Genomic DNA, 15,601 nt, shown 5'->3' with positions numbered 1-15,601 from the left:
CATATAAAATGTTTTTTGAAAATATTTTATATGAATATGAATATGAAATAATTAATCTAAAATCTAACAAACAAATAAAATTAGTCAGCTATATTATGCTACATGAAAATATTCAAGCACCAGTGGAATCCGAAAGGATTGTAAATATTAGTATTTTTGGGTGGATCATTACAAGCAGTTGGAAAATGGTTTTACGGTTAATCTTTTCAAGCACCATCGGAAAGCAAAATGGTTTATAGTAACTCATATATGAAATGACAGTGGAGAAAAGTAGCATGGTTTTTGAATTTAATACAACTTGCAATCATCTAGATTTAAAATTGTAAATTCAGCGTGCTATCTATGGAGAGACAATTGTAAATCACTGACAGTATACTATACCAAGGAAATATCTGGCGATATATATTGTACTAGTACCATTAGCGCACTGCATGATATCAAAACTGAAAAACATAGTAATTTAAAACCTTTAATCAAGGAGGCACATAAACGCACTCTTAACAAACGAATGGGCACTATCGAACACGTATCATCATTGGCAATTTCTACAATATTGGACCAGAGGTTCAAAAAACTTCATTTTGAAGAATCGTTGGCCTATGCAAATGCCGTTAGTAAAATTAAAGATACAATTAAATTAGTCTTTCATCGGATTGTACTCTCTGGACCATAAACTGGTCCAGCAGAATTGGAAGACGAATAAAGCAGATGAAAGTCTTTCTGATGAGTTTATTTGAGGGCTCCAGTTAGTAGATTGAACGGAACCCCATTAGAAGTGTGGGTAAATTACAAGTTGAAATTTCCAAAGTTATATAATGTAGCATTTAAATATTTAACAGCTCTTTTTTATCTGAGCGACTTTTTTCAAACACCACACAGGTTTTAACTCAGCAAAGAAGCAAACTGCAAGCGAAGAGAGTTAATAAAATTTTGTTTTTGCAAAGTTTAGAAAAAAGTATTGGGATTTATAAATAAAAAAGGTTGATTTGTCTCTGCACTCAATTTATACTCAAATTAACCGCAATCGATACTTTTTTTATATTAACATCCCTACAGTATAGTTAGTTCCCAGTTAACCTCACTTCGGTCCCTTTTTTATCTATAGTAAGCCCGACACAGGTGGAAGTAAGAGGTAGCCTACGTTCGATCAAAGATATGACAAAAGAAGAAAACTGCCATAAAAAGGTTGGATAAATAAAATATAACCGATATTAAAAACTATAATTATATTAGAATATTATAAATACAGATCTCTGTTCCTCTGGAGCTGGAATTTAAATTTCTACCTACTGTTAATAAAGCTGACTAATTTCTTTTTCAGACTTTTAATCTATTGTAGGGTTATTCAAGAAGCTTTTATGTTATTTTTTTATTTTTTCAATGAGGATGGCTCAAATTTGGGGTTGAAAACATTTTAATTCTAATTTTCTATTCGATGTGTTAGTTAGTGATAAGCTATACATTTTTTCAAAATATCCCATTTCAATTTTTTTCACCGGCTTTTATTTACTATCATAGTGTAAATAAAATTTTTTAATATTCGAAATGCTTAAATATTTTTTTATGCTTCTAGTTACGGAGATTCTGAATCGGACAGTATAGAATTTGAACAAGGATCAGATCAGGGAGAGCAACATTCGTCGATTTCTGTGTCGCCCCAAAAACGGTGTGATTCTCCTGATGGTCCAGCTGAAAATACTAAGAAAATCGATTGCATGTACATCCAAATGGAGTTTTGTGAAAAAAGTACTTTGAGGACAGCCATTGATGACAATCTATATTTAGACGAAGATAGAATGTGGCGATTATTTAGGGAAATCGTTGAGGGTAACAATCATATTTATATGCACCAGTATTATAACGCAACTATCGAAATAGATAGGTTATTGAGTAAGGTAATCGGTAATCTACAGTCGATCTAATTGATCTTCACGATGACGTTAATATAGTAGATTTCAAATTCATTCTATGCCTTCTACTCTCAGTAGTAGTGGGAGAGCTATAGCCGTAATTTCACAATAATCGGTAATATAGCATTTCTCCATCGTAAAACATTCATTTGGTGTCGTTCGTTACATCCTTAAGCAGGCTGACACCCTAGTGGATACAGGGGATAGTTCCGAGTGGTAAAAGTTGTCAATTTTTCGGGAAAAATTAAACGATCGGCAGTATTCCTGAAAATTTGTCAAATATCTCACCTAGAATGTTGACGTCGTATAAGGGCTTTCGTACATCGGAACCATTCGATCGATTTTGACTTATGTGGTCTCAGTTTGCTTATTTTTTTTATATTTATATAAACAAGACTTCAATATATCCATAAAATTTATATATATATATATATATATATATATATATATATATATATATGAACAAAAATACAACAAGAAATATAATTAAAAACATCTATTGTATATCCATATACAGTGCTTTTCAGATAAAAGTATCCACCTTTAATAACTTTTGTAATACTGGTATTTAGAAAAAATCCAAAAACACGTCAATTTATGTTGGAAGGGGCAAGCATTATGGCTTATTTAAACTTACTGGAAAAGCCACCCCCTCACCCCTAGCAGCATCCCCTTTATTTTTTTAAATTACTTTTCATATTTTTTATGTAAAATTTGGATACTCCTCTTTGAGCTGATTTTAAAAATGTATAATACTTGTAGGTTAAAGTGGTTAGTTTATGAGATAAACAATTTTTCTTTTAAGAGCACAAATTTTACTTATTATTTACTTTCACCTTATTTGCCTGTACTAAAATGGGTTGTACAACAGTTCAAACTCTTTAATCTTTTTAACTGTGCTATTTATTCTACGTAAAAAATCCAAACAACAAAAAACTCTACTTTTTATTAAAGTTTGACATTGTCAACTAGAATTTGTAGTCACTATTGATAGTGTAATTTGATACATTATTTATTTTGTTTCTCTGAAATGGTTTACTCTTTGCAAGAAAGAATTGAAATTGTAGGTTTATACTACCAAAATAATAATTGTGCAAGAGCTGCTGCTAGAATATTTAACGAATTACATGACGGAAGACATGCAACTCGTAATTATGTAATTCAACTGATGGAGAAATTTACCACAACAGGGTCTGTTTGCAATAAAGTGCATAAGCGAGAGGGACTCGTAAATAACGAAGCAATCCAAGTGGCAATTTTAGGGCAAGTCAGCTTAGAGGCTCAACAACCCCAATCGTTGTCAACAATAAGTAGAGCGATCGGTGTTTCATCATCTACAGTTTTCCGAGTTCTACATAAATTCAAGTACCACCCATACAAAGTTAAGTTGGTGCACGAGTTGAATGAAGATGATTTTGATCGTCGTCTAGAGTTTTGCGAATCAATGACGCAAATTATCAATAACAATCCACAATTGTTAAACAATATTTGCTTTTCTGATGAATGCTCATGGTCATTAAATGGCTTAGTAAGTAGGCATAATTGTAGATATTGGGCTGAAAGTGATCCACATATTATGCGTGAATTCCATGCACAACATCCCCAAAAGTTAAACGTTTGGTGTGGTATCCTAGGTGACCACATTGTCGGACCTTTCTTCATCAACGGAAATTTAAATGGTGGTGAATCATATCTTGAGTTACTCAGGGAAGGGGTTGACCCACGTATTACAACAATAATAGAAAATGATGATAACCTTTCCGAAGATTTACTGGTATTTCAACAAGACGGAGCTCCCCCACACTATGCTATGCCTGTCCGACAATTTTTAAACGAAACATTCCCCGCTCGTTGGATAGGTAGAAGGGGGCAGATGATGGAGTGGCCACCTAGGTCACCGGATTTAACACCCCTAGACTTCTTTTTATGGGGGTATTTAAAAACAAAAGTTTATGCTACCCAACCAGAATCTCTGGATGATTTACGAGAGAGGATAGAAAATGAATGTCGACAATTAAATCCAGCCGTATTAAGCAATGTCAGAGAGGCATTTCAAAATAGATTATACCATTGTATGGAAGTGATTGGTACTCATTTTGAACACTTATTGTAACTTCATAATAAATAGCACAGTTAAAAAGATTAAAGAGTTTGAACTGTTGTACAACCCATTTTAGTACAGGCAAATAAGGTGAAAGTAAATAATAAGTAAAATTTGTGCTCTTAAAAGAAAAATTGTTTATCTCATAAACTAACCACTTTAACCTACAAGTATTATACATTTTTGAAATCAGCTCAAAGAGGAGTATCCAAATTTTACATAAAAAATATGAAAAGTAATTTAAAAAAATAAAGAGGATGCTGCTAGGGGTGAGGGGGTGGCTTTTCCCACCCCTTCCAACATAAATTGACGTGTTTTTGGATTTTTTCTAAATACCAGTATTACAAAAGTTATTAAAGGTGGATACTTTTATCTGAAAAGCACTGTATATTCACCTTGGGCCCCACTAATTGGCATATGCTCCAATGTTAGGCTTTGAAGCAAGCGACGACCGTTATAAACATGGCCGATAAGCCCACGTGCGTTTACAATTTAAATGTAGCAATGCAGAAGAAGTAATAAAATTATTCCATAATCAAACATTTATTGAAGAGATAACTCCAGCCTAAGCAGACTATCATATAGACCATGTGGTCATTTTTTTGTCACGTGTCCTTCAATTATTTCGTACATTATCGCCTGTTTGTCAGATAATCCTCCACCACTTGGGTAAAATAGTCTGGGATCCCGAAGTAGTCTTTAAGCGCCTTTAGGATGTCTACTCACCTTGAAGGCTTTCCGTATGTCTAGTCCTGCTAGCAATTAGATTTGTCCAGTTCCAAAATGGTGCAGACAACCTTCTCGATTACTTCGATTGTTTAACGACTTTTTCTGAAGCCGCATTGCAGGTCTGAAATCGATATTAAAATAATTAAACTTGATAATCAAAATTTCACTAGTTGTCAAGAGGAGCGTTTATTTTTTGTGACTAGTTTGCTTGCTATGTTCGACACTGATCAGTTTATTAAATTTCTGGTCTAGAAGTAGATTTAAAAATATCTGAAGATCAGATTAACTATTCATTATATATTCTAGGTCTTGCTTATATTCATCAACAAGGAATGATTCATCGAGATCTAAAACCTGTAAATATTTTCTTGGATTATGAAGATCATGTTAAAATCGGTGATTTCGGGCTTGCTACTACTAGCATAAAATCAAAACATACTGACTATGCCATGAATCAAAGTTTAATAGAAACTGACAAGGAAGATACAGTTGATGAAAGTAAAACCGGTTTGGTTGGAACAGCGCTATATGTAGCACCAGAAATTAACGAATCCTCAAAGGTTGTTTATAATCAGAAAGTCGACATATATAGTCTGGGTGAGTAATATCAGATTAGTTCATTTTAACGCCACAAATCGGTCACTAAACTCCTGTGTTCGTCAAGATTGACTATGACAATCCGATACTTATCAGCCGATTAATTTTAAGTCTTTCTATCTACTATACTTGCAAGCTTAATTTGGCACATTTCAAATTCTCAACAATAGGTTAGGATCCCAATTTCAATGAGCTTGAAATTACACACACATACACACACACACACACACACACAATTGAGCCCTTGAACGTTACACAGAAAACTTAATTGTATTCTAGGGATAATTGGTAAGTAAAATCGATATTAAAAGTTGCATGACTTTTCTTTTTTTGTTTTAGGTATAATATTGTTAGAAATGTGTTATAGACCATTAAATACATCGATGGAAAGGATCAAAATCCTGACTAAATTGAGAACGAAAGAAATAATTTTTCCCCCAGATTTTATCGAAAAGAATAGTGAAAAGAAAATATTGTTAATTCGGTACGTAATTTCTTCATCGCCACGGATATCTATGATTCTTTAATTTTGTAACGCAGAAGTGACTTAACTTTTTTTATTTGTTGATGGTGTAACATATCATTCGACTTGTTACGTTTTTTTTAACATGTTGAATATTTCTTTGTTCACGTATTGTTGCTCAGTACTCACTTCGAGTTTTTGAAGAAATTAATTTGTTATCGATCTCACTCCATTCGAGAAATTCAATAAAACATTGGAACGTGTTCTAAATTGTCCTCTACCTAGCTACACTCAAATGTTTACATCAAAGTAAACTTTAGTTAATTTGTGGTGATATTATTCTTTATAATCGCTGGTAAGTTTTTCAAATATCTTTTTAACTTTTCTTTTTTATTATAGTGCTCACAAAAATTCCAGTTATGTTCATTAATTTCCTTTTGTTTTTAACTAATTCTGTTTAATAGTTTCTGTGTTACTACTCTATCCCTTAATGTTTCCGTTTTACCTTCTCGTGTATGTTGGAATTATGGCAGAACTATTCATACTTTCACAAAATGTCGTTCTTCTAGGTCTATTTTTTGTTATAATTGTGGTGCTTCAAGCACTATAAAACAAAATTGTCATTCTTGTATTTCAAAAAACGAGGTTCTGACTGGTCCTACAAGTTTCACGATTGTTCCCAGTCGTTCGCAAACTACACCCAAAGTAAAATCAGAAAATCCAAAACGAAAGTCAAGCAAACAAGTCAAAATTAATTCCAAATTTTTCACATTCGGCTATTGAATGACAAACTTATTTAAGTTTTGTCAGAGATTTTTTATCATCCGTATCTTATTATTGTTCTGTTCCCGAAATAAATAGAAAATACGAATTTACAGGGAAACTATTATACAGAATTTGTTTAAAAGAAAAGGAAATTAATAAAGATAACTGAAATTTTTGTCAGCACTATAGCAAAAAAACAAAGTTAGAAAGATATTTGAGAAACTTACCAGCGGATATAAAGAATCACAAATTTACTAAATTTAAAATTTACTTTGATAACGTAATAATTAAATTGGAGGACAATATGAATAAAATTTTTCAATTTTTTTAGGTGGTTACTTGAGCACGACGTTTCTAAACGACCAACATCTCAAGAACTTCTTCAGTCTGAACATATTCCTCCACCAGTATTAGAGGAATGTGAACTTCGTGAACTGGTTCGACACACCTTGAATAATCCTCAGTTAAAAGGCTATAAATATCTTATAGCTTCTTGTTTTAAACAGTCCCTAACTTCAGTTCAAGATCTTACTTACGATAAAGATCCGTCTGCACAAAATCTAGCGAAACCATTACTTTGGCAAGAATTTGTTAAGGAAGTGTGCATAAAGGTGAACAATAATGATTTTTCTATATATTTATAACTTAGAATTTCGCATAAGTATTGCTAAGATTAAAACAGTTCGAATATTGCTAATCAAATTATCTAGAAAGCACATAACATCCGAGGTGCTTAACAAGAATGCGACCAAAAGGTTTGCACATATTTAATTTTTCATCAAGAATTTATATCATCATAGCAGTGCTACCAAATATTAATTATTGATTCGCAGAGTCTGCAGTTTTAGTCCTTTGTCATGTTCATCGTCTTAAAGGGGTATTTAACCTAACCTATTATTAGTTATTATGACTTCTATTATAATTCAATATGTAATAATCCAATTCATTTAAGAGGGGATCTCACGTCAAAAATATGTAAAACACATGGCTCTTTGTACAACATCTGAAGAAAGTCTAACACCTTTCGATGAAACATATGGTAAAAGTTTTTTCCACATATTGCACATATATTGCTGAAAATAGAGTTACTGATTATTACAAATATGGAAGGGATCCAGTATTTGATAGAGTTATATGAAGCCTTGTTACATTAAATTATCATAATTTACCAAAATGCCGTCTCTTTCCACCTATTCCGCCCCTCTTTGTGCTAGGCTCTAGTAGGACGTTTACCGAATCTGCAAATGAACTTGTTGATAGTTGATCTTGAAACTACGATTGCCAAACTTTTATTTAAGAATAATTTGCCCTTTAATACACCGCACACTTACACAGCTCACAACTAACCATTGTGAACCGGAAACCCTACTAAAACTACCTACCTGATGATTATAGAAAAAGTATTTCGAATTATGTATAATACTCTATTTACGTTCATTATTTTCTCAATATTATTCAATTTAGTAACAGGTTTTATTTAGGAGTTCCAAGGGATTATTTTTCTGTGTAATATTGTTTATTGTTGTTGTTTATCTATACTGAACAAGTTGCTTGCTATTCAGTTCGCAGTAGGGTGTCTTATCTTATATATTTTTGTAAAGATTTTCGCTATTTGATGACCGGCATCATAGTAGTATTTTTATCAAATACTAAAGAACTTATATTAATCATTTGTCACTTTTTAAATAGATATTCAAACAACACGGAGGTCAGAATCTAACAACACCTCTTCTAATGCCTAAAAATAAATTTAACGAAAACCTAGATTCCTATGTCAAACTAATGACACATTTTGGAGGCATTGTGTCGCTGCCACATGATCTTAGGTATGGAAACATTCTTAACGTTCAGTCAAATACACTTTTTTTTCAAATGATTTATTTCAGAGTGCCTTTAGCAAGATATATAGCATGGAATGGTATTACAAACTTGAGACGTTATTCAATTGAAAGAGTTTATAGAGAAAAGAAGGTTTATGGTTTTCAACCCAGGGAGTTGTATGAATGTGCTTTTGATATAGTTAGTCCAATGCCTGGTTAGTAAACTCATGTCTTTTTACCTGTGCTGTGCTGTTATTAAACTGATTGTGAAATATATAAAAAATGGAATCTAAGAATATTTATTATGTTATAGGGTTGCTTATGTCGGATGCCGAAATTTTGTATATAGTTTACGAGATTTTAAATGAACTACCAGGAATTAAAAACAAGAATGTTGTGATTCGCCTTAACCATAATTTGTTGTTACAAGCTATACTCTTACATTGTGGGATTAAAGATGGTTATCAAGAAATTTATAACATGGTGTGGGAATTCAAAGTAAGGTGTAAATCTTATTCATATGTTACGAACTTCTATGAGTCGATATTTGTCGTAAGAATATTATTTGTTATGATCGGTAACCACCCTTTTTATGCTTGTTTACAATAGTTCTAATTAGGGGTAACTGATTCTTATAAAAGTTTATCTATCTGACCCACCACTATTAGTTAGCCATCAAACGTCGATTGATACACATTTCCGTTGACAACAAACAAAAATTCTACCTAAAAATGTATACAAGTGATAAAACTGTTCAAACGGACACTCTATTGCGATGAACATGAGTCAGTCTGCTGTTTGCAGAGTTTACCGTCGTTACCAAGAAAGTGGTAACTTTCATCGAAGACGCGGATCCTGAAAAAAAAGTGCTCATCCGAGAGAGATGACCGATTCTTTTAAGCACATTTCTAGCCTTCATTGTTGTTCAAACCCAGCAAGAAGTGAGAGAAAAACGAGTGGCCCTGAGTGGCTGGAAAGTAGATAGAAAATTTAAGGCAGCTAACGTTGAGCCAAAAAGCCAGTTACTGAGTTCAAATAAGCCCCAGCCCACAATGGGGATCCGTTATCTTCTCAGACGAAAGCATAGTGCGCCTACATGGCGGCTATAGAAAAGGATGAGTTTGCAGAAGGCCTGGAGAAAAATGTGGAAACACTATTTAATTTATTTTTTTTTTATTCTTTCAACTGTTAATTATAAACTCTTTTCGCTGTTTAAGATTCCTTTTCGTTTGATAGTTTTTCTTTCACAAAAAAATAACTCAATATCAACATAGACTTATGGCTTTGAGTTGCGAAAATAAGAAAAATAAAAGATGTTACAGATTTTTTTGCTAGAAACTTTCGACCGCGAGTAATTTTTTTGCTCACGATTGTACGTACATTAGAAAATAAAGTTGAATAAATACATACAGTGATATACAGTATGTATTTACATATTGAAAGAAGCCTGAAATAGTTTTTTGCTTTCCGCAAATAGTACGTCAATTCTGTTTTTTAAACCCCTTTTAGCAGGTCTGCTAAAAATTGATCAGGTTTTCTTTTAAATCAGGATCTTTACTTTTCAGAAACTAATTCAAGTGGATAAAATCTTGATAATCATGCACTTTCGATAACCAGAAATCATAATTTTTATCCCACAATTGTGCAAATTTTATGAGTAACTGTCGCTGCGCTTCCTAAAATATTATCTGCCTCTATTGAAAGGAGTCAAGCCAACTTTTTAATTCTTCACTATCGAAAACAAATAAATTTTGTTGGGCACCCGCTTACGTCATCTCCCGTAGGCCCCTGGTTCACTTTGGGAATCACGGGTCTAAAGGGTGATGTAAAAAATAGGCTTTTCAATGCAATACACTTTAGGTAGTACAGTTAGATTTTTACTACGATCTAATACATTAAAATGCAGTCTTGTGTATCAGACTTAGCACAAATTAACTGAACTATTAATTATCTCGAGGAGTGAGTTACATACTTGGTATGTTTGTGCCCACTGCCATTAGTTCTCCCAGTGGAACTACCCAATGTATAGTATCGGATCGTCTGCTATTTCATTTTCTTCGCGTCCTGTGTGTCTTGGGACTCATTGAAGGGCAATACTAAATATAAATTTATATAATCATTTTCTATATAGTATAATGATTTAATAGCTTAGAGGTGAGGTCGTCTACTTCCAACATTGGTTAATTTCCCAATGGGAAAACGAAAATTTCAAAATTACTTCTTTAGGTAACACCTCAGCACCTGTTCTAACAATTATAATGATTTTTTTATACCTGAGAAGTGTATAAAATTGTCCGTTATATTTAAAAATGATACCTTAGCCAATTTTTCATTATAAGTGGGTTAGGGCAGAAGAAAATGGGTCAGCACTTGTATAGGATAGTCAAGTTTTAATTTACCTTCAGTCCTCAAAGTTTAAACTGTAAAATTGTTTGAATATTATTAGAAGTAAAATGATTTTTCAGGAAGGCAAAATTTCCAAAAATGATTTGTGGGCTCATTTTATCGGACTGGAATTATCAGATAACACGATACATATATTAATTAATTACTTTAATTCGGAATTAGACATTTCAAGAGTTGCAAATCAATTTCAAAACATAACGAAGAAGAAATCTGGAGAGGCGGGCCGATTAGCCAGACAAGCATTGCAGGAACTAAAAGATATAAGTCAGTTTGCAGAGGCATTTGGTGTAAAGGTAAGTATACATGGTGAAAAAAGTATAAACGCTTTATATCCGTTACAGTACATGATCAGAATAATCCCGAAACACCTCAAACTTAAAATATAAATTGACAGTGCTGAAATATGAAAGCTTTCCTTATATTTGCCTTATTTCTAAATACCTAATTTTTTAAATAGTATAAGTAATTACAAAAATTAACATAGATGTGATTAATGAAATAGATTAGGTTAGGATATTCATACTGAACACACTGTTTACACCATCACTACACCAACACTCGCAATTACACTGTTTGTCTGACTCTGTTTCGATAACCAAATTATCGTCTTCAGACACTTAGGATAAATCAAAACCTAATTACTAGACTTACCTGTTTTATACTAAATTTTCCTACCAATAAATATTCTCCCGTGAAAATTAATTCCAGCGGGAGGACCTCTTTGGCGAAAATCTTCACATTTGTTCCGAAATTCATTCATCCGAAAATTTTTTACGATTTCACATTGTTAAAATTTATGTTATGACTGGCAGCGCGTTCGACAATACAACGTGCTTTTTAAGCCGGACAATAATGAATCTCTTAGTCTGCCCAATATATTTCCCGTCACAATCACCATAACTAATTTCTTGTATAACACTCTTTTCGAAATTTGATATTTTATCCTTAGGATTCTCCATCATTTGTTTTAATGTTTTAACGTTTTAAAAATAGATTTTGTTGAATCTCTCTGTTGCCTGTAACTCTGAGAAGTTGAACTATTGTAATATTTTTCTTATTTATTCATATGCTAATTCGTTTCACACTTTTTTATTATAGATTAAACAAAACTTCCCTACACAAACTCCTTATATATCCCAATAAAAACTTCTAGAAAAATAGAGAAACAAAACAAATAAATAGATAAATTATTCAAAAGAAACAATGTAAATAAACCGCTTGCTATAAAAATTGATATGAAAACAAAAATCAAACGAATTCCGGGTATTTCATCAAAGGCGGCGCCTTCGCCGAATTTTAGATTTCTTCTATAGCAGGACCGGCTCCAGGGCGGAGATGAGTTCGTAATACTATTATTTGGTTTCGCTTCTGCTGTATACATACATTGGAAAAGTGATTTTAAAGGGTAAATGTTTCGTTATGTAGTCATTAAGGAATGGGCACATTTCGTTAGGTCCCTTCTGACTTTGCCCTTCGTATTAAGAATAAAAATGACTAGTATTTTCCTTAAAGCTGTGTATATGGGATCGGAATACTGAATGGTGACCATGATGAAAGATGTAGTGCCATGTTTCGAAAACGACATAAAATTTAAAACTAAGATCCATGAAATCACATTGTATCTCAAATGAAATAGAGAATTTTACACCGTCTACTTATTTTTCTCCTAATTGCCATAAATTTGGATATTTTCAAAATTAAAAAAAAAATAAAACACCCGGTACAGCTGTTTTATTTTTAGTATGAAATGGTAGTTTGTCCGAGTTTAGTATACAACGTTCAACAATACTCAGGATTAATCTTCCAATTTGCGTGTGAAATTAAAAAAAGACACAAACACAGATCCATGGAAGTATTAGCCGCAGGAGGCAGATACGATTATATGATTTCCTGGTATAGATCTATAATGGAACAAGCAAGTGTGACTAGTAAAAGTGTTCAACAAGCGGCTGTCGGTGTTTCTATATCTTTGGATAAATTAGTACAGGCACTCCAAAAAGAACAAACTGATGAAACGCCCAAACTATCAAGTTTCGATGTGTTAGTTTGTTCCGCTGGAAGCAAACAAACAATTAAAGAAAATATTAAGGTAAGGTGATGATTTAAATATCACATTTGATATATTGATGCGAAATTTTTTAATTATTTTTCTGTGATTACTTTTATTAATTCCTTCCTTTCAATGCGACTATCTATTTAAAACTAAAACTGAGCTTATACAAATCATTTATATACCTAAATAGAATTCTACAAAGTTCTAGAACAAAAAGAAATAAAAAAATAGACTTTCTTAAAAATTATTTGAATTCACCGAATTTGTAAAATTCCATAGTAGCTGAATAAGGCCGGCCTATAGAACCATTTTTCGAACTTCTTAACAATAATTAACACTTATATCTGTTTATTATCCATAATTATCCAGTGACAATATAAGTAAGCAAGTTGTTAATGTACCCGGGTGGTGGTTATTTTAATTTAAAAAAAATATTTATTCCCTCACTATTAGGTAATTCATTAAAAATGCTAGAAAAATTGAAATTATATCAGAAGCTATCTAAAACTTACTAGCTCAGTTTGACTCATTCCAAATCGTAGGTTGTTACCTTGTAGGTGATCCCCCTTACTATGCTAAAGACCGTGTTCTTTTTTTTTTTTTAATTAATACCTTTCTCAATGATTTCAGATTTTAAAAAGTTTATGGGACGCTGGAATTAAAAGTGCATTTATAGAAAACATAAATTTAGATGAAATTAGAGATAAAGCTAATGATCTACACGTTACACACATTGTTTTATTAAAAGATAACGAACAAGGAATGGTCAAACTGAGCAGTTGGGAGAAAGACAGGTAAAACAATGCTACTCGATTTTGTAATACATTTATATTAATTTTAATAACTCCAGATTCTTAACCTTCTACTTAAGATTTTAATTTTTTTTGTGAATTTTTCACGTTCTTCCTTCCTATCCTTTCGTACACTACTTTTATAGCCTCTTTTGAATATTCCAGTAGGTTCCTTAAACCGTCTGGAACAATCTAGAATATTCGATAACCTTTAAGGCTAAGTTACATATGTACAACTTCTCTAAATATTTTTACAATATATTTCCATTTTTTATTTTAAACAAAAATAAAGTTTAGAAAATACCTGAAAGTTATTACTCCTCCTATCTTGTGAAATTGCTATTGATGTTTTAAAATCTGAGCGTTCAACATTTTGGTTCCTGTAGAATTACAATTTTATTCGTTCCTTACTTAATATTATGTTCCTTTTTTTTTAAGTTATTTACCATACCCTTTCATAATTGAATATTATAACTTGTACTTATTTTTATCATAACTTTCATTTAAACTTGTACTTGTCACTTTTTGAACCAAAAATAGAAGTTTTATACAACGCCCTTTATCTAGTAAATCATTGATAATGGAGATATGAAAATGTGGGTGCTCGTAAAAGAAAAGTTACTGATACTACTGAACTTTTTTTGAAAATTCTATATTTAGTAAAACTTGAGATATTTTTGAAAATAAACGGAATCGTGTCACTTTTTCAGCCAAAAATTGAAGTTTTATTCTACGCTCTGTATGTAGTGAACCACTCATGAAGAAAATATGAATATATAGGAGCTCGTAGAAAAAACTTTTCTGAATCCATTGAGCTTTTTTTGAAAATTCTATATTTACAAAACTTCAAGTTGTAACGATGATAAAGGTGTCTGCACTGGTACATACATTAATTATAATGATGCGAAATTAATTCTTATCGCCAATTCTTCACTTATTATACAAACTAAAGGAAAAATTTTTTTAGGTTTCAGGAGAAGTCATTGTCCACAAGTGAATTAGTTGAACATTTGCAAAGAGTGATCAGAGCACGAAACGAAAGTAGCACAGACAATAGTCAAGTGAACGTTCTTTCAAGATCTGAAAGTCGCTCATATTACAGTAGTGAAAGAAATCAACATAATCAAGAAGCTGATGTTGACGTTTTATTAGTTGACAAAAAAGCTTCAAATGCTAGAAAAAGATACGAAAATCAGGTACAAACTATTATATTTACACTAGGTTTATACCCCAGATGAGAATTATTTATTTAGGCAATAGTTAGTATTATAAGAAAGAACAATTAAAATTTTCTATCATGTCTGATTTTAGAATAATTCCATTTATCAAAACTGTTACGACACTAACAAAAAAATTAAAAATGATAAATTTTGCCATTCCTATTTTTAGTTTTTTAGTCAGTCTTATATAGACCAACAGTAATCTCCCAACATATTTCCATCCCAAAATCCCTGATAAAGTTCTTCAATCTTGATGTTACCACTACCTTTGCATCGTTTAGAAATTTAAAGAACTTATTTGTATCAGGTTATAATTCTCTTAAAGCCTCGAAATAATGTTTGTGTTATTCTAAACTATTTGATCATTTATTTAAATTAAACCTTTCAATTAATTAAAATCCTTATCTAATATATCCTTATTCAAATTGATTTGTTTGTACCTTAGATTACTGCCCTTTAGAAACTTTTCACTTCCCGACCAATGTAGTAGTACTAGTATTTGCATGTATATAATTCAAATCTATTTTTACAGATAAGGTCACAATTGAGTAACCTCTTTAAAAAACTTACTGGTTATGTACTGGTCGTTGGACTTTCAGTGGATTCTGATGTAATAAGAACATTGGCTTCCTACTTAGAATTTGAAACAGAACAGCAGTTTCACAAATCTGTTGAAGATGTAATAGAAAGGTGAGGATAATTATTCTAACACACCGAGGTTTCCAATTCAAATATTACTTCAAATC

The 15,601-nt window shown here is 31.9% G+C and overlaps 1 protein-coding gene across 1 annotated transcript in view; it reads left to right on the top strand.

Moving 5' to 3' along the window:
* Nucleotides 1–15,601, top strand: part of LOC130901895 (eIF-2-alpha kinase GCN2) — a 29,117-nt gene that overhangs the window by 12,754 nt on the left and 762 nt on the right. The window contains exons 12-23 of the mRNA XM_057813556.1: nucleotides 1,574–1,827; nucleotides 5,047–5,337; nucleotides 5,677–5,821; nucleotides 6,897–7,176; nucleotides 8,255–8,391; nucleotides 8,452–8,600; nucleotides 8,699–8,883; nucleotides 10,851–11,084; nucleotides 12,533–12,880; nucleotides 13,475–13,638; nucleotides 14,603–14,831; nucleotides 15,388–15,545. Of these exons, the coding sequence (XP_057669539.1) occupies nucleotides 1,574–1,827; nucleotides 5,047–5,337; nucleotides 5,677–5,821; nucleotides 6,897–7,176; nucleotides 8,255–8,391; nucleotides 8,452–8,600; nucleotides 8,699–8,883; nucleotides 10,851–11,084; nucleotides 12,533–12,880; nucleotides 13,475–13,638; nucleotides 14,603–14,831; nucleotides 15,388–15,545 (2,574 nt within the window). The remainder of the gene's footprint in view (nucleotides 1–1,573; nucleotides 1,828–5,046; nucleotides 5,338–5,676; nucleotides 5,822–6,896; nucleotides 7,177–8,254; nucleotides 8,392–8,451; nucleotides 8,601–8,698; nucleotides 8,884–10,850; nucleotides 11,085–12,532; nucleotides 12,881–13,474; nucleotides 13,639–14,602; nucleotides 14,832–15,387; nucleotides 15,546–15,601) is intronic.

This window comes from Diorhabda carinulata, chromosome X, assembly GCF_026250575.1.
Source record: "Diorhabda carinulata isolate Delta chromosome X, icDioCari1.1, whole genome shotgun sequence".
Lineage (NCBI taxonomy): Eukaryota > Metazoa > Arthropoda > Insecta > Coleoptera > Chrysomelidae > Diorhabda > Diorhabda carinulata.
This window is presented reverse-complemented; position numbering and strand designations above follow the sequence as displayed.